This window comes from Trypanosoma brucei, chromosome 11, assembly GCF_000210295.1.
Source record: "Trypanosoma brucei gambiense DAL972 chromosome 11, complete sequence".
In the NCBI taxonomy this organism is placed as follows: domain Eukaryota; phylum Euglenozoa; class Kinetoplastea; order Trypanosomatida; family Trypanosomatidae; genus Trypanosoma; species Trypanosoma brucei.
In genome coordinates, this window is record NC_026744.1 from 2,536,578 (window position 1) to 2,554,356 (window position 17,779).

The 17,779-nt window shown below is 50.8% G+C and overlaps 9 protein-coding genes across 9 annotated transcripts; 6 read left to right on the forward strand and 3 right to left on the reverse strand.

The window, feature by feature from the left end:
• Positions 1 to 401: 401 nt before the first annotated feature.
• On the forward strand, positions 402 to 3,299 carry TbgDal_XI10450 (helicase-like protein, putative; the record flags this gene model as incomplete). Its single annotated transcript, XM_011781888.1, has 1 exon — positions 402 to 3,299. The coding sequence occupies one exon, from the start codon at positions 402 to 404 to the stop codon at positions 3,297 to 3,299; it is 2,898 nt and encodes a 965-aa protein (XP_011780190.1).
• Positions 3,300 to 4,131: 832 nt separating this feature from the next.
• Positions 4,132 to 5,178, forward strand: TbgDal_XI10460 (hypothetical protein, conserved; the record flags this gene model as incomplete). Its single annotated transcript, XM_011781889.1, has 1 exon — positions 4,132 to 5,178. The coding sequence occupies one exon, from the start codon at positions 4,132 to 4,134 to the stop codon at positions 5,176 to 5,178; it is 1,047 nt and encodes a 348-aa protein (XP_011780191.1).
• A 334-nt stretch (positions 5,179 to 5,512) lies between these two features.
• Positions 5,513 to 6,706, forward strand: TbgDal_XI10470 (phosphonopyruvate decarboxylase-like protein,putative; the record flags this gene model as incomplete). The annotated part of the gene is made up of 1 exon (XM_011781890.1): positions 5,513 to 6,706. The coding sequence occupies one exon, from the start codon at positions 5,513 to 5,515 to the stop codon at positions 6,704 to 6,706; it is 1,194 nt and encodes a 397-aa protein (XP_011780192.1).
• A 400-nt stretch (positions 6,707 to 7,106) lies between these two features.
• TbgDal_XI10480 (prenyltransferase, putative) lies at positions 7,107 to 8,579 on the forward strand (the record flags this gene model as incomplete). Its single annotated transcript, XM_011781891.1, has 1 exon — positions 7,107 to 8,579. One exon carries the CDS (start codon positions 7,107 to 7,109, stop codon positions 8,577 to 8,579), a length of 1,473 nt encoding a protein of 490 aa, XP_011780193.1.
• A 106-nt stretch (positions 8,580 to 8,685) lies between these two features.
• Positions 8,686 to 9,018, forward strand: TbgDal_XI10490 (hypothetical protein, unlikely; the record flags this gene model as incomplete). The annotated part of the gene is made up of 1 exon (XM_011781892.1): positions 8,686 to 9,018. One exon carries the CDS (start codon positions 8,686 to 8,688, stop codon positions 9,016 to 9,018), a length of 333 nt encoding a protein of 110 aa, XP_011780194.1.
• A 391-nt stretch (positions 9,019 to 9,409) lies between these two features.
• Positions 9,410 to 11,272, forward strand: TbgDal_XI10500 (hypothetical protein, conserved; the record flags this gene model as incomplete). Its single annotated transcript, XM_011781893.1, has 1 exon — positions 9,410 to 11,272. One exon carries the CDS (start codon positions 9,410 to 9,412, stop codon positions 11,270 to 11,272), a length of 1,863 nt encoding a protein of 620 aa, XP_011780195.1.
• A 228-nt stretch (positions 11,273 to 11,500) lies between these two features.
• Positions 11,501 to 11,926, reverse strand: TbgDal_XI10510 (hypothetical protein, unlikely; the record flags this gene model as incomplete). The annotated part of the gene is made up of 1 exon (XM_011781894.1): positions 11,501 to 11,926. One exon carries the CDS (start codon positions 11,924 to 11,926, stop codon positions 11,501 to 11,503), a length of 426 nt encoding a protein of 141 aa, XP_011780196.1.
• Positions 11,927 to 14,102: 2,176 nt separating this feature from the next.
• TbgDal_XI10520 (lipoate-protein ligase, putative) lies at positions 14,103 to 14,900 on the reverse strand (the record flags this gene model as incomplete). The annotated part of the gene is made up of 1 exon (XM_011781895.1): positions 14,103 to 14,900. One exon carries the CDS (start codon positions 14,898 to 14,900, stop codon positions 14,103 to 14,105), a length of 798 nt encoding a protein of 265 aa, XP_011780197.1.
• Positions 14,901 to 15,239: 339 nt separating this feature from the next.
• Positions 15,240 to 17,573, reverse strand: TbgDal_XI10530 (hypothetical protein, conserved; the record flags this gene model as incomplete). The annotated part of the gene is made up of 1 exon (XM_011781896.1): positions 15,240 to 17,573. One exon carries the CDS (start codon positions 17,571 to 17,573, stop codon positions 15,240 to 15,242), a length of 2,334 nt encoding a protein of 777 aa, XP_011780198.1.
• Positions 17,574 to 17,779: the final 206 nt, after the last annotated feature.

Sequence of the window (17,779 nt, forward strand, 5' to 3'; positions counted from 1 at the left end):
TTCGGCTGCCCGTACAAGTGGACACAACCGCAGCATGGCAGGCAAAGGGCTGGGAAAGGAGAAGCTGGGACACTGAAGTAAGTAAATGCTGGAAAAGAGGTAAATCGCGGTGGTGTTACATTACTACAAAACTCAGGTTGCACGGGCAGCTGAATTTTTTCACTCCTCTGTGCATGGTGTCTTGTTTGAGGGAGATGATGTAGCTTCAAACTCGTTAATTCCTGTTGTTTTGATTCCTTGGAAAGGATTTGGTGAGCACACTCACATGGTTCTCTTTTGTGTTTGTTTGTTTGTTTTCCCTTCGCACATGCCTACAACGTAAGACACACCAATTCACCACGAGGCGGCACGCCCTCAGCTCCGCACGGTCCTCCCGTGTTGGTGTGCACGCAGGCCTGACGATGACAGAGGACGAGGAACCATATGTTATGGCCTTCGAGCCCTACACAGTGCAGAGGGAAATGATGCGAACTGTTCATTTGGCTCTTAATTCCTGGCCTCGGCACACCCCCATTGCGGCGATTGAGGTTCCCACCGGGTGTGGAAAGACGCTGGCATTGCTTTCAAGCGTGTTGCGCTACCAGGCAGGGTTGGAGAAACACACACCACAGGAGCTGGAGCAGCACTTTCGCCTGCGGAGGTGTAGGGGTCCCCCAGTGTTGCCCTCATTGTCAAAAACGGAAATGTCGTCGCGTAAATGGTGCCACTGCAAGGAAGACAGTAAACACAGTGAAGAGTCGAATGGTTTGAAAGCAAATACAGCGGACGGTGAAGAAGCTTGGCGTGTGTCGTCGTTATTTCTGAGGCAGTTCAGGCCACCGAACGGCAAACGTCTGCGTGTTGAGCTAGTAACTGAAGGATCGTCGGAACTCCGCAAGCAGCATCAATCGCCGCCATGTACGATTTTTTACGTGACGCGTACGCACGCGCAGCTTCGACAGTGTGTGGGGGAACTGCGTAAACTCAAAGGTCTGGAGAGACTGAAAATGAATATCCTGGGAAGCCGCAAGCAATACTGCATAAACCAACATGTGCTGAAGGCGTGTGCAAACAAGACGCTTCCTATAGAGGGAAACACCCTTGGTGAAGTCTGTGACAAGCTTGTGTCTCTCGGTCAGTGCGAAGCCGTTCATGGCTACGGTGTCCTTGGTAGTAAGGCTATAACTCACCCCCTGAGCCAAGGACGGAGCGACAAAGTGTGGGATATTGAAGATTTGGTAACCGAAGGTGTAGGAATGGAGTGTTGTCCGTATTATGCCGCGAGAGACCTTGTCTTCTTCGCCCATATCAACTTTGCCACGTATCAGTATCTTCTGGACCCGCTCATTCGTCACGAGTGCAAGATGGAGGCTGCCCTAAAAAATCACTCCATCATTATCTTTGATGAGGCACACAACGTCCCGCAAGTGTGTCAAGATGCATTATCCGTAGAGACGTCAGTGGACACGCTCCGTCTCATCCTAAATGAGATCGAGCCTCTAATACAACCCACTGTGGCGGTGGCGACGCTCAGTTACCCGCGCGAGTTCAAACTAACCAAATGGACACTTGTGGAGTTACTTTCCCTACTGTATGACGTATTCAAAGCCGTCACAGAGTTCGTGTCACCTGCGCAACCGTCGGTAAAAACGCGGCGTGGGGTACACTCCCGGCCGGTGGGGGGACAAGATGTCGAGGAAAGTGAAAGTAACCATGACGTTGAGAACAACGCAATCTTTCCAGGCGAAACCCTCGCAGAAGTGTTACGCCGCTGCATTACGGATTACATACCGATCGCTTCTAGCTGCAGCCGTCGAGGGTATGGGGCCGCAGAGGGTTCAGCATCGAAAGACGGTGTAGCGATGTTTCGGCAAGTTTACGGGATTATAATGTCTCTGGGGGTCACCTTTAATCCATTCCAGTTCTCCATTTTTTGTCTTTCACTTATGAAGCGTTGGATCCTCATCATGCGCTTTATCATCCAGAAACCGAGCGCCTTTGTCCTCAGCATCAGTGACCCATTGCCAGAAAAAAACCGTAACGGTCAAGACAGCGTCCCGAGCAGTGAGGCTGGCGGCAACACCGAGGGGGTTGAGTCAGCTGTGCCATCACGAAGAATTGTTGGTATCCGATGTTTGGATGGTAGTTTGGCATTTCAGCACATCTTGAGTACCGCTCACCGTGTTGTGTTGGCCTCCGGGACACTTGCGCCGTTTCATCAGTTGGGACGAGACTTGGGAATACCACCTTCCAGTATGGCAACTTATGAAGGATTGCATGTGGCACAGAAGCATCAGTATCGATTGGGGGTTCTCACACATACTGTGGATGCCACTCCGTTGCACTGTACCTACGGGAGTTTGAAGGATTCTTCTTTCATTAGTCAGCTTGTGGAGACACTCGCTATGCTTGTTGAAAAAGTGGAACTTGGAGGTGTTCTCGTCTTCATGCCCAACTACACCGTAATGAAAACCATCGGGGTGCAGCTCATTTCTCGTTACCGTGACGCAGCCCGTCAGATGGAAGGAACACCAAAGTCTTCTAGGTTCCCGCAGGTTTTCCTAGAGAGTCAGTCAGCAGCTGATTTCCCCTCAGTGCTAGATAGCTTCCGAAAGGCTACAGTTCGTGGCCCAGCCGTTTTCGCCTCTGTTTTTCGAGCGAAAGTGAGTGAAGGGATTGACTTCGCGGATTGCATGGCCCGTCTTGTCGTGTGTGTGGGAGTCCCTTTACAGCCGTTGAAATCGTGGACGGTGCAAGCACAAAGGAGATACAGTGGGGAGGAGTGGTACGTAAATGATGCGGTCCGCGCTGTTAATCAAGCCCTTGGACGCTGCATACGTCACTCACGAGATTTCGGTGCGATGGTCCTGTTGGACGACCGTTTTGAACAAATGAACCTTCAGCAATCCCTGTCAAGATGGTGCCGCGAGGAGTTGAGGGTCCACCACTCACACGCGTCGTTGGCGGATGATCTTCATGAGTTCTTTCGCACTTGCAGGGGGGGAAATGCAATAGCGAAGGATTCTCATCTCAGAGAAAACGTAAGCGGTGGAAATACCAGCCAAGGAGAAGAACTGTATTGCCGGTCACTAGAAAAAGAAAACGTCCCTCCCCCCATTAAGGGAGAACGAGTGACCAGCATCTTGGATGCACCCTTTCTCATGGGGCCTGTACTGAAGCCGAAGGTTCCAACTTACACACGACAGTTGAGTTGCACCGCATTAAAACTCATGTACGAAGCCCATGATGATGTCTCCCAAGTTACAGCCGAAGAGCTTCGTGAGGCACTGCGACTCTTGGAGGACGGGTTCCCGCAGTGACACAGTAGGCAGTTGTTATTTTGATATTAGGCTTTTTTCCTTGGTGGACATCCCACACACCGTCTACACCTTGTGTTTCCTTGGTAAGTCCACCATCGCTTAATAATTCGTGGGTTCGCTAGAACCTCAAGTTCGATGGCGGAGGTCAATGTCTGCCCCTGAGCACCCTGATGCGGAAAATAGACCCGCTAACAATGTTGCGTGTTGATTCCGGTTCTACAGAAAGTTGAAAAGGCACCCATCTGGGGGATGCAGCGAGGGGCGAGTAAACTCATGCAAAATGGGTCGAAGAACATCGCAAAACGAAGGTAGACACCGGCTTTTCTGCCGGTTCACTGCCGACCTCCATATCACTACTCTTATCTGGAGGCATAGAGTACAGGAAAACCGGTGAGACTGCGCGGTTACGGTAAGATTATTAAACTGATGCGTGGTTTCTGGTGCCAGGATTTGTTTTAGATGGCAGTTTAGGCGTCAACATTTGTCTCACAGAAAGGTTTTGCGCGCATGAGTCACCACTTTTCCCGAAACACCAACAAGAGAGTATTCCCTTGGTGTTTGCAGTTGACCCCTATGTGTACCTTGTTGTTGTACATTTACTTTTGACACGGTCAACACCTTCCCACCGAGTTGTATGGTGGGTGGGCTAAAAAGTTGCGTGGATTTTTGTATTCCACGTTTTGTTGTTGCTATTCGCGGGTGCGAAGCTCTTTGATATGCGTTGCTCTCCTCCCCTCTTCCTCGGCCCACGCTATGTTTTACTTCTTTGCAAACCCTCTTTACGCGTTGACTACGCTGGCAACAAGGCTGAGAGATCGCCGGAATCCTTAAAATGGAGTGGGTTCCGTGCACCGAGCAGACGGGGTCGGTGGGCTGCCGCGAGGGGCACTGCGCAACCTCTCTTCAAGAAAAAAGTGCTGGAGAAGAATGGGTTTTGGTTGTTGGGGGATATTGCGAAGGGGAGCGCGACGGCGCGGTTATGGCAGCGCGAGCAGATGGACTGCCGATGCTACGATGGGTTCGGCTGGATAAGCCCAACATGACGTGGTTCGAATGTGATGGGGCTTCGCTAACGCACGTAACTGGCGACACCGCCTACTTCTTTGGCGGATTAAACGAGCACATGAATCACAGTAATCAGTTACTCTGTCTTTCCCTGCATCAGGGGCAACAGGGTGATCTGTCCCTCGATGTGGTGAAGGTAGAGACAACAGGAGACGTCCCTCTTCCGCGCGCGAGGCATTCAGCTGGCAGTGCCGGGCGGTATTTCGTTGTGTTCGGTGGTGAAACGGAAGACGCTGAACAAAATAATGACGGATACATCCTGGACACCGACACAATGGTATGGACACGAATTCCAACAGGGCACCAGGTGCCCAATCCACGACTTCTCGCCGGCCCTCTCGTGTTCTACTCACCCCACGAGTGCATACTTTATGGTGGGGCACACTTTGTGAACGGCGATATAAGGAGTATGTCTGACGTGTGGAACCTGCACATCCCGCTGGGAGGCACATGGTTTAAGGTTTCCGATGGGGACGGCGCCCCCGCCTGTCGCTTCCCGAGGTCGAATGGTCACGCCGGTGGCGTTCTGGGGCGGGTTAGGGGAGAAACTGTAGTGGTGTTTGTTGGAGGAAAGGATGCCGCTGAGGGGTGTGACAGAGTAAAACAGGTGCAGCCTCCGAAATCTGCTGAAGACAAATTCCATCTTCGTCTGGTAGACCCCGTGTTGGCTGGTGGTGAGGGCCCGCACTGGCGGTACACACCAGCAGCGGTAGATACACGACGTGGCGTATTGCTTTTGGGTGGTCAGTGCCGTCATCCACAGGAGGTTGCTGCCTTCCTACTAAAGCAGACAGGTGTTACTTTGCAACGGTAACAAATAATCAACATGGTGGAATCAGTGGAGACAATTTGGAGAGATAGTGCAGTACTGCGCCCTACTGAATTCGGGGTTGTTTCGTTATTATCGTTTACATTTCGTACGCATTTCTTGTTTGTCTTCGCTTTTTTTGGATGTGCGTGATGTGGCGCGTCGTTTTCACACAGCCTTTTCCCCTAATGTTAGCCCTCCAAACCCTCACCCCCTCAATCTGAAGAAAAAGAGAGGGGCTTTCGTATCCTCAGGACTCGACCGCAAGTGTGTCTTTAATTTTTTTTGTTTCATCCCTCATCCGTTCACCCGCCCGAAGTGTTCCAAGGTGTCGATCATCATGCAGAGGTTGGCCCCTGGTGCTTTCTTCAACGCATTAAAGGCCCGGGGGGTTACACACTTTTTTGGAGTTCCTGACCCCATTCTAAAATATTTCTGTGCCTTCGTGGCAAGTCACACGACACCGAAGGAACACATCATCACAGCAAACGAAGGGAATGCAGTGGCCATGGCTGCAGGTTACCATCTTGCAACTGGGGGACTCCCTTTGGTGTACATGAAAAACAGTGGCTTAGGCGATGCACTCAATCCCCTGATCTCTCTCACACACGCTGAGGCGTGCAGCATTCCCATGTTAATAGTCGTTGGTTGGCGAGGAGCTCCTGATGCTGGAAATGAGCTACCGTGTGCCGCAGAAGGGCGCTTGACCGAAGGAATCCTACGTGCTGCTGAGGTCCCGTATATCATTTTATCTTCTGCTCGTGGAAACGGGGAGCAGTCGATGGAAACAGCTCTGGATATGGCACTGAAGCACGTGCATAATTCAAGGACGCCCTATGCCTTTTTGGTACCACCAAACTTTTTTGAGGAATGCGCTTACGAAGGGGTTGGAGAAGGTATTGCTGAGCTTCCCATGACTCGCAGGGAGGCGGTTGAACAAGCACTGCGCCAAATAGACCGGGGAGATATAGTTGTGGGCGCCGCAAGCTTCCTTGCTCGTGAAATCTTTGAAGTTCAGGAGTGTGCCGGGATGCGACACGGCCCACAATTCTTCCCAGTCGGCAGCATGGGTCATTGTTCTTCCGTAGCAGCGGGTATAGCATTGGCCAAACCAGAAAGGCAAGTGTTTTGCTTTGATGGAGATGGCGCATTCCTTATGCACATGGGTTCATCAGCAACCATCGGTGGTGTAGCCGCCATACATTTAATAGGTACGGGCGAAACTTCCCTCATGCGCAACTACAAACATGTCGTTTTCAACAACGGATCCCACGATTCGGCAGGTGGTCAACCCACTGTGTCTTTTGATGTATCCCTCACGCGAGTGGCGAGTGCGTGTGGTTTTAGGACTGTCCGCGAAGAACCCGTAATGGACCTTGGCGAAACTGTGCGGGCCCTTCAGGAATTAAAGAAGGCGGAAGGGCCCGCGTTCTTGGAAGTATTTGTGCGAAGGGGCGGCCATTCAAACCCACAATGTGAACTTCCCTCTTTAGATGAGAGCAAACAAGCTCTCACTAACTGCTTGAGGGGTTAGTAATATCAGAGTACGCGGAGGGTGAGAAACGGCATATATGTGGATCAACACCTCGTTTGAGCGCTATTAAACGGGTATCGGGGGGGGGGACGTGTGGGGAAACAAAAGAGGAAGTCGCTTTATTTTCTCACAATCAAACCCAAACAATTTGGTAGTACCAATGGAAAGGGAGGAGGGGCGAGTAAACGAAAGTAGTGAAGTAGAAGGGATGAACCCAACCGACAAGTCAAATGCTATCTTCCACTGTTACCCCTCATCTCTCTAGTAAGTGACGCTCCGACGTGGCTGGGGTGAAGACAGAAGTTCTGCTCCGTACCGGCTGAAGTGCGTAGGAAAGGCAAAACTAACAAGCATTTCTCAAGCGGCCCGCAATAGAAACATCGCTGAAAAGAAAGGGGGAATGTTAAGGCGTACAATTTTCCTGGGAAGGGTAACCCGCTCTTGGACCAAAGGATCTATAGTTAAGGCATCGGCCCATTTCCCAGATTCTGTGAGGGCTGATCCCGCAGAAAGACGTAATGAAGACTCGTCTCCGAAGGAAAGCCGCACATGGTCTCTTCATGACGGCCCGTGCAGCGAACCTCTTCACGTTCCCAAACATATTCAATGGGCAACACAGAAGGTGAGAGTTTGGGGGCAACTAATGCGAGTGGATAAGGCTGCTGCAATAAACCTCCTGCTTCAACCTTGTTACTGGGGAGCCAGTCTAGCAGTAACTCGGGCCATCGTCTGGGAGGGGGCGGATCCTGTCGTTTTGTTCGCTCCTTTCATTCCCGTACATTTGATCGTCCTGTTCGGCGCTGGTGCCTTTTTGGCTCGGGGTGCGGGTTGTATTATTAACGACATGTGTGACAGAAAGTTCGACCGAATGGTAGAACGCACCAAAACACGGCCGCTTGCTAGCGGTGTTGTCAGCATGAAGGAGGCATCAGGCCTTCTCATAACAGTAGCTGGTTTTGCGCTTGTTATTGCACTAAACCTGTCGCCCGTGGCACTTGCTTCGGCGGTAGCGTTAGCTCCCATCGCGGCAGTTTATCCGCTCATGAAGCGTATAACCTACATGCCTCAGCTCGTTCTGGGACTTTGCTTCAACGGCGGCATTTTTGTTGGGTATGCTGCCGTGCTAAACCGCATTGATTTGGCCGTTACGCTTCCTATCTACTGCTCAGCCGTCGTGTGGACAGTTTTGTATGATACCATCTATGCGTACCAAGACAGGGCGGACGACCTGAAATGCGGTGTGAAGAGCTCGGCTATTCTTATTGGTGACAGGAAGCATATTCTCACTTTCATGATACTCCCCATCGGCATGGGTATTCTTATTTCGGGATTGATGGTCTCACAGTCGCTTCCGTTTTACATCGGTGTCCTCTGTTGCGTTTGGTACCTTCAGGGTGTCGTTGATAACGTCAACATATACGATGCGTGGTCATGTGGTATAGGATTCCGCAGGAACGTACGATTTGCCATCCTGGTTACTTTTTCTCTCTGCCTTGGAAACGTGTTGTGGGCACTCGCATCTGAGCACCAACCGGAAAAGGACGCCGCGAGCAACGCCATATCGGAAAAGTCGGCCTTGATGAAATTCCTTCTTTTGAATAAGGAAGCGGAACCCATGTCGTACAGCGTGCAAGATATTCGTTGGGTAGACCGTTTTGCGCATCCGGCATTCGTGGCAGCGCAGAAGGCTCAACACGAGGGAGAGGAAAAAACGGTGGTGGTGCCGGCGTGGATGCGGCGTGAGTACCTGGGTGAGAATGTAGGGACTATCATGCGCTTTTTTGGCGTCGACGAGGAAGCAATCCAAACTTGGCAAAAGTGGTGGTACGCGCAACTTGACCACTACAACATGTTCTCCAGCATCGCCGTTTAGTGTCAAGACATGCTGCTAGCAGAGGGGAACATGGAAAAGCAACTGCGACTTGTGGGATTTGTCTTCATTGGACGGTCTGGGATTTGTTACTGAAAGAAGGTAAGAGATGGTTCAACAGCCGTCAAATAAACAAAATATATATATATATGTACATCGTTATCCCCCGCTCCCTCTCTACCCCCATTTTTCAGCACGGTCAGAAATACATGTGTCTGTTTTGAATTGGCATGAAGAGGAAGGAGATACTGATGAAGCATCTTATTCAGTGGGGTGTCGTATCACCGCCACACGTAGAGTTATCAACTTACCAACCTCACTCTCACTCTCACATCCACATATAATTTCCACACAACAAATAATGGGATTCACATTTCTTCCTGCCATCAGCTCGCTTTTCTTATCCATTCAGGCGCTATCCTATCACATGGGCAGCGTGTAACGGAGATATACCTCCAAAGCTTTACGTTTATTCGCATGTCTCACGCTCTATGGTTTAACTGACCCGTTTGGATGATCAAAAGGGCAGCAGAACATGGCAGCTGCAGGGAAATATTTGTCAGCCCTTGCACTGATGCATACTCGCCTACAATTGACCGACTTTACACCAGTACCTCGATTGCGCTAAGGTCTGTATGTGCTTGCAAGAATACTTTTTTAGTAAACTACTACGCTTCTCTTTTCATCTTTTTTTTTTGGTGTCTCATTTTACCAGGTTACGGAGTAGGAGACTGATTGGGCCCACCATTGCGGAGATTATACATATCCTCGCTTCGCTGTGAGTCTGAAAGGGGACTCGGGTAACTTGTGAACACACAAGCCTCCTTTTTGACATGGAGAATGCGGTTATGGAAGCGGAGGAGGGAGGTTCTAAGTCGAATGCCCCGCAGAATGATGATGCAAGTGTCATGAATGCCTTGTACGAGCCGCCCCCTCCATTAGCTTCTGACGGTGTGGATGATGCCTTCATTGGCATGGCGTTAGAGGAATGTAGTTTACGGGATGTTTATTCGTACAGCTGCCACAGATTTGGGGTCCGACCCAACGAAAACATCCTGCGGCAACTCCCTCCTGTTGCTGGTGATGAATGGGTTAGAAAAATAAAGGTACTCGACTTTTCCGCGGTGTACCTTGGTGGTAAAGGGTGCCTTTCGCTCGTACCAATAATTGAACGTTGCACGGAGGCAACACATTTGATGATGCCCAACGTTGGCTTAACACACGAAGCGGCCGCGCCTCTTTTTGAAGTCATGCGGTACCACCCCAGTGTGTCGTGGATGGACGTATCGAAAAATCGCCTGAACGATGATGTGGGTCGCTGGATTCTCAACGCCGTGATCGAAAACCCGAGGATAAGGTTCGTTCTTCTCCGAGATGCGGGTATTAGTCCACCGCTTCTGCAAAAAATCGAAAACCGTTTGCACGAACGAATGTATGGAACGGTGGAGGCTATAACTCCATCCATTCGCGTAACTTACGCCGAAGGATTTTCTCAACTGTTTGAATCCTCCCTTGGAACTGGTGCGAATGACACCGCAGGGGTTCCGGTGCATTACGTTCCCCCATCCGTGGCTGCAGGTCTTGTGGAATTACGACACCAACTGTATCGCAATGCCGAATCCATGCGGTGCGTTTACAACTGTTTTACCCACAACCTCACACCGGAGTCGGGAGGGTGCGCAAGCGACGCAGGGACAGACGCAGAAGAATTACCGGAAACAAACAGTGAGGCCGGATTCGGTGCCCCTCGCCCTGATCGCTGCTCGTGGCGGTCGTTTTTCTGTGGGCTACGCCTGCTTGGTGTCCGCGCCGTCTGCAAGTCCCTTGAAGATAGCGTGGCCTTCGCCAACTTATGCGGCATATGTAATGTTGAGACCGTACTTTTTGGAAAACTTATCCAGCTTTTGAGGCCGCATGTGGCGATTAAAGATGAGGTGACGCCGGAATCACCACCTGTGCGCGGGAACACTATTCCAAATCAGTTTGCCGACGTCTCACCTCCGTTGGATGTTCGGGAGGGGGCATCGATGGATGCAGAAGAGATTCCATCAAGGGATCTAAGCGGCAACATGCGCGCAGCTACGCCTGAAGTGGGGAAACCACAAGCAGATACACCGTCTGTTCCTGCCCAAGAGGCTGCCCGTATGGCCTCCGAAGCGAGATGCTCGCCACTCACCCTGAGGCCGCTGCATTGCACACTTCACGAAAAAAGGTCGTCTTTAGGCCCATCCCTTTTGGACACATTCGTGACGACCCCGAGCATTGCTGGAGTGCATGCCGGTGGGCCCTTGGAGACGCGGCTTCGGCTGGATCGTACGTTTGATTCGCGGAACAAGCAGACTGTTGTGGACCAACTGTATGATGAACGTGTCACTCTTAGCGAAGTCTTCAAAAAAACAGGTGGCGAAGACCCTGATGCAAGTGCCCCATCTTACCTAGTGGATATAGATGAGGTGATTAAGCACGCCGTCTCTCGCGTAGGTGAGTCGAATCGGGAAATTGTGAAATGTTTGGTGGAGCCATGGGTTGTTGGCGTTGAGGATCGAGTGCTCGTGAATACTGAAGGTTGGTTAAGCTCCATGTACGTTCCCCAATTAGAGGTGTCAACGCTAATGCCGTTCTCGTTTTCTGAAGAAAAGCTTATCTGGGCCGGTGTCACGGTGGAGGAATTACGAGAGGCAGTTGACTTATGGTGAGGTTTACTCTCTTTTGTTATTCACTAGAAGGATATGTGTAGTATATATTTCCCTATGTGAGTCGCTTATTTGCATACCGGTGAAGCGGTTCCTTATGGTGTCAGCGCCGATACAGCAACACACGCCAAGACGACACCGCTCTGGTCGCTGGTGCTTTTTTTTTTACTTTTATTTTTCTTTGCCCTCTGCGGCTACCAAAGGAGCCATCACAATTAGCAAAGGTAGAACTTAGTTGGCCGTACGGCGGGAAAGGTTGTGCGGTAGAATTGGTGTTGAATGTCCGGTGTTTTTCCAATATGTGCGATGCCGCGCAGAGGCGCAGTGAACCAGCAAAACTGTGCGGGAAAAAAGGGAATGTACTGATCTGCAAAAGGTCTCGGCTGACGTTTTGCCACTTTTTGTGTACGGATGCGGCGAGACCGAGGTTGCAGTAAAACGTGGCACATAGGGAAAACGACAAAGAGCAGTGCGAGCAGCCCCAATTGCAGGTCGCAGGCGCTCTAAGAAATAAAAGGAAGAGAATAGTGAGCAAGGCAATTCGGAAGCGTGGACCGGCGGGAAGTGCTCCGCGAGGAAAAAAAAATAAAGGCAAGACTCAACAAATCCACCTAAAAGTGCGGAGGAGAGCAGGATGGAATACATCAACTGCAACATTTATGGAACACAACACCAAGTCCAATCGCTTCCTGAAACAATTTTTTGGCGCTTGTATAGAAAAGTGGAGCTGGAGCGGTGGAAACTCGCATGTGACTACATACTGCGATAAGTCAATAGTGAAAGGGAATTTGGGGTGGAGAGTGCATATGGGCAAAAATAGGTTTCCACAACAATTAAACGCAAGATTGTTGATTGTTAGTAGTCGTCGCACTACCCGCTTGTGTGCAACAACTTGGCTGTGATATGGAAATGCTGTGAGCCGACGAGGTCGGGGGAGCGGATGCCAGTTTGGGGGGGGGGGGCGAATCCCTTTCTTGATCTCCTCTGCCTGGCGCAAGAATGCACCCCCCCCCCAAAAAAAAAAAAAGAAAACAGCTGGGGAAGCCGAGAAACACCACTGCCCAGGAGAGTATCAACGAGAAAGACAATCTCGCAAGGTTTAAATCCGACTAATAACATTGTTGACAGCAACCCCTTTCTGATGTTCAGCAATTGTAATGTGTCTCTCGGCCCCGGTGGGGGGGCGCCACCCTCTCGTCGGGTTTGCCCTCGCGGCCCATAAATATCATATATATTTATATATTGCCCGCATCCGATCTTGTATCTTTTCCAGTGAAGCATGTTCTTTGAGAGGGGGGGGGAATCCTCTCCGGCACAATTGCACCATGCCTTTTCCAACTCGAGCTCACGCTTCATCGGTAATATGGGAATGGGAAGAGGGTAGTTTGTCAGTAACCTTTCGTGCGACTTTGCTAGCATGTACTCCACTTTCCCCTCCACACGTGTGGATATTTTCCCCCAGTTTGAGAACCCTTTCAACGGGCTTTTCCCCTAAGTCCCGGGCGTTACACTCCCATTCCAATGATGAGCCGTTTTTGAGACTTCGCCACGAGACCGCTGGTATAACTCTGCGGTGAGGAGTTCATTATTTTCTTTTGTCCTGCGTCGCCGACGCAACCTCCACAACAAGAAGAAACCCCCGCTTTCCGCGAATGGGCCACTCACGTCAGTTGTCCACCCTCGCGCGAGGAACCACTTACCAGACGAAGTGAACTTAACAACCACCCTCGTACGATCTTGTTTTTGTATAAATATTGCCCCTCTTCCCGCACGCAGCTGCGCCAGCTACAGTCCGCGGTGCTCGGAACAAACCGTTTCTCGCTTTTTCCCGCATCCCTTTACTTTCCGCGCAAGCGCGATCCGAGGACACAATGCACGACTCCAGCTCCGACGATGCACCCACCATTTCCTAGAAACCCCTCCGACAACGAATTCCTCACGAAACGCGTCATCTTAGTTCACGAGTCCAAAAACGAGAGATAAGGACAAAAATAATCTTGCAAAAGAGTGAGATGTTACTCAGGTTTACACCAACATAAATTGCAGCCACACAGATGAGAAGAGAAGATAAGGGCGTGCGCACGCACGCATTGGTTGGATTCGAACAAACGAACATCCCGTTGATCAAACACAATGCACTGACGAAATGGGCTGGCGAGACCGGGTTACTCATCCGCCCACTGCGAGCCGAAGGCAGTTGTCGATAATAGCAGGCACCATTTCGCACGTAAATTCATTACACAAACACGCAAGCAGTTCCTTCATTTGTTTTGGGTTCCAAGACAGCGCAACCCCGCCGCATTTCGCCCAATTCCCATACCCGCACACACGCACGTGCCACCCCCCGGGAAAAAGTTGGGTCAAGATAACTTTTGCCGAGCGCCTAACGTGTGAACTCGAATCTCCAACATGGTACTTGGAACACTGCAGTGGGCCGCTAGCGCCACAGTTATTTTCGTTGGGTACATCCCAACTGCTGTGGGAAACACTGCAACCCCGTCCTGTCCCGCGAGCTGTCGCCCTAAACATGTAGAACCCGTGGCATTTCCACTCCAATGCCGCACCCAATCGGTGATATCTTTCCCGCATTCCATGCGGATGTCAAGTTCATTCGCAAGAGATGCGCCTTCAAGCCAGCACGCCAACCCCTAGCCTACCATACGACCAAAGACACGGCATTCGCGTGGCTGCATTCAGTGGCGCGTACTCGCAAAACTGCAATGTGTTCGTAGATTTGTCAACAAAGTGAAAAAAAAATAATAATACACTCAATCCCATCATTTGAGTGAACGTGTGCAGTCACTAATTGCCGGTGCGACATACAAAACAAACCTTATTCAAGTTCGCAAAGGATGCTTCGCTCCCAGCTTCCATCGATCGACAAGTCAACAAGCTCCGTGTTAACAACACTCTCCTGCTGCTGCATACTCAAAAGAAAATGATGGAGCAAGCGAGGTGCGATAACGTGGGGAGTCGGCTCTGCCCCGCTCAATCCTCGTAGCCGGAGTTCCTCCACTAAAGACGTCGCTGCTTCGTTCGGCATCTCGCACATAACGATATCGTTGAAGTAAAGCAGATTATTACTCACATTCAGTCCCGCACCATGCATAGAGACCCAATTTCCCAGTTGAAGCCCGACGAACCCCATCTTTCGTGGTGCCACATCTCCCCAACTGTCGGACCAAACCCCAACCCTCCCTCGATGGGCGGGGATGTTGTATTCGCCCGCTACGTTAATCATAGCCTGTTCCAACACGGAACTAAACCACTCAATTGGGGAACGTGGTTTGTCAGAAGCCGTGCATTGCTTCCACAGAACCTGCACGTTAACAATGGGGTACATAGTTACCTGCCCTGGTCCATGGAATGTGACGCCCCCTCCCCTCCTCGTCTTGACCACCTCGGCGGCACAACCCGCTTTGATGCCATTGGAAGTGTCTCGCCGGCCAATCGTGTAAACAGGAGACGAATGTTCCACAAGCAAAACAACGTTGGGGATGAGGCGAGCAGATTTGTCTCCACGAATGTAGCGCATCTGCCTATCGATTTTCTTTCGAAAAATTGTCTCTTGCAGCCGCAGAACATCGTGGTAACAACGGCTTCCAAGGTTATACGCCCGCATTCCATTCATACGAGGGGGGGGGGACTACATTATTCAAAAAATAAAACATGAAAGTGCGAATGAAAAAGAGAGATGAAGCGCAAGAATCAAAGGTAGGAAATGCAGCACAGCCCTCAACCCCGGAATGTAAGGAGAATTTTAGCGGTTGTTGGTGTCTTCTTCAATTTACATCGTAATACATGCACATCTATCCTCGTTTTTAGAGAACCAAAGGCCACGCCATAATCACCCTCCTTATGTGTTTCTATCATCTTCCTCCTTCATAATTCTCTCTAGAACATAGACAAGTTCCAACATCCAAGGCTGACGCGACGACACTCAACATCTAATTGATCATTACCACTTGCCTCAATCCCTGCTTCCTTCACTGCCTCGCCCACTGATATCCTCAGTTCCTGACCTTTTCATCGCTTCACTGGCTTGGTCACTGCCAATCTCCTCAGCATCTACTTTTGCTGCTTCACTGGTTTGTTTACTCTCCGTGTCCTCGGTGTCTGGATCTTTTGCTGCTTCACTGGTTTGTTTACTCTCCGTGTCATCGTTGTCTGGATCTTTTGCTGCTTCGCTTGTTCTCTCACTCGCACCTTCTGTACCAGACCTTTTCATCGCTTCACTGGCTTGGTCACTGCCAATCTCCTCAGCATCTACTTTTGCTGCTTCACTGGTTTGTTTACTCTCCGTGTCCTCGGTGTCTGGATCTTTTGCTGCTTCACTGGTTTGTTTACTCTCCGTGTCATCGTTGTCTGGATCTTTTGCTGCTTCGCTCGTTTTCTCATTCGCATCCTCTGTATCAGATGGCTTCCGCGCTTCACTTGTCCATTCACTGTCAATCTCCTCAGCGTCCGCCTCTTTTGCTGTTTCGCTTATCTGTTTACTGCCAATCTCCTCAGTCTCCGCCTCTTTTGCCGCACCACTCGCCTCGTTGCCTTCAATATCCCCGGTATCTGGATCTTTTGCTGCTTCACTGGCTTGTTTACTGCCAATCTCCTCAGCATCTTCTTCCTTTGCTGCTTCGCTCGTTTTCTCATTCGCATCCTCCGTATCAGATGGTTTCCCCGCCTCACATGACTGCTCGTCCCCAAACTGTTCATCGGCATATTCTTCATTGGCAACCTCCTGTGCGGCGCCTTCCTCATCCGCATTGGCACCTCCATCGGCAACAGCGTCCTCAGCAGCGACAGTGTCTTGCGCAATGGGAGGTTCTGTGACTTGCCCCTCCTCAACCTCAACGTCACCTTCTCCACCAGCCCCATTCTCAACTGCAGAACGGGAGTGTTGGCTTGTGGAACCCTCGTGCAAACGCGAGGCACTACCACCGGGGGCGCCCTCAGCGTGTTCACCCTTTGGAGCCTCAACACCACTGGTACTCCTCATACGCCCAACTGAAGAGGCGGAAGGAGGTGCCCCTGAGCCACCAAAGTTGTTTTGAGTTGCAACGGATGGCAGGGACAGCTCATGTCCCAGTCCGAGGGAACGTTCGTAGAGGGCAATTATGTCGGCTGAGGCGGACAGTTTATCTTCATCTTCGCAGATTCGTTTAGCGTATGGCTCGAGTACTTGCCTGAATTGTTCATCCCCAACATTCTCAACAAACTCCAGCACAAGATGATTATCTGACGCCTCTTTCACGTTGAATTTCGTGAACCACGGAGTTAAAACAGTGAACACTCCATTTTCGCCCGTTTCTTCAAGTTGGATCACGTTGGGAATCCCACAAATCTCCACCTTAAAGGCAGCCTCCGTTTCTCCACTCGAAGAGAGTCGACTGAGAGGCGGTAAAACAACTTGGCCTCCTTCCTTGGCGTTCTCGATCTGGTTCACTTGGCCGGCCTCATCACAACAATAATAAAACGGTTTAGCGTCAGTCACTTCTGATGTGCAGTGGCAGATGACTGTATATGCGAGTGTGGGGTAGTTTTTGAGTAGCGTACCCCCTGCCAACTCATCCGCCAGTTCCTGCCGCACTCCAGTAAGTTCCTCAAGTTTGTCACCGTTGCATGATATCAGGAGTTGAGCCAGTTTAGCGTAAGCAATGCTTCCAGACGGATATTTCTCTGCCGCAGCGTGACACATAATGTGAATATTTTCCGCAGCGACGTTGCAACCGCTCAGATAAGCTTCCACAGTGGGTAAATCGGCGACAAGAGCCAGAGCGTCCTCCGCATCCTTCTCCGCCTCCTCACATGACATGAGAACGAACCGGCTGTTACCCGAACCATCCGGCTGTATTGCCAAGACTCGATGCCACATCTCCGGTTTCCATTCTGTACGGGCATCGCAGTGGGAACTGAGCACATTGACGAAGCTCCCAGTTAGTGCGGTGTCGTCTGCGGGCTGGTCCCCAGACGCCTTGCGTTTGCCGCTATCAGCGGGTGTTTCTTCGCTCTTGCTCAAGAAAGGGAAGACGTTGATAAAAGCCGTCTCTATCGCCTGACCGGCAGTCCACTTGTCGAGTGCACTGACGCTTACTTTATCACCATCAACACCGATAACCTCCGCAAGAGTACTCTCCTCTTTAGCAGAGAGAGGCCTGGCCGTCCCGACGTGCTCAAATATGGCACGCATAAAGGACTCCCAGAAGACTTCCGACTCCCCCTCCCCCAAGTAACCCCCCCCAAAATTAAGGTATGGGTTGGTTTTCCGGGCCCTCCTGGGGGGGTTTTTGGGAGCGCCACACCTCATTAACGTAATTGATTATCTGGGGTGTGTTAATGCCCTCTATAAAGGTACGTTTCCTGCCTTCTTAAAAAAATACAGAGTAAGACTTCGATTTTCCGCCCCGGCTCTCAAGGATATCCTTCCAGAACGGTGCCAAGGATTCTCGAAACTTTACCTTGTCATCTGTCTTCATGTGCTGATGGTGCTCCTCTGTCTGGTCAATGCTCTCG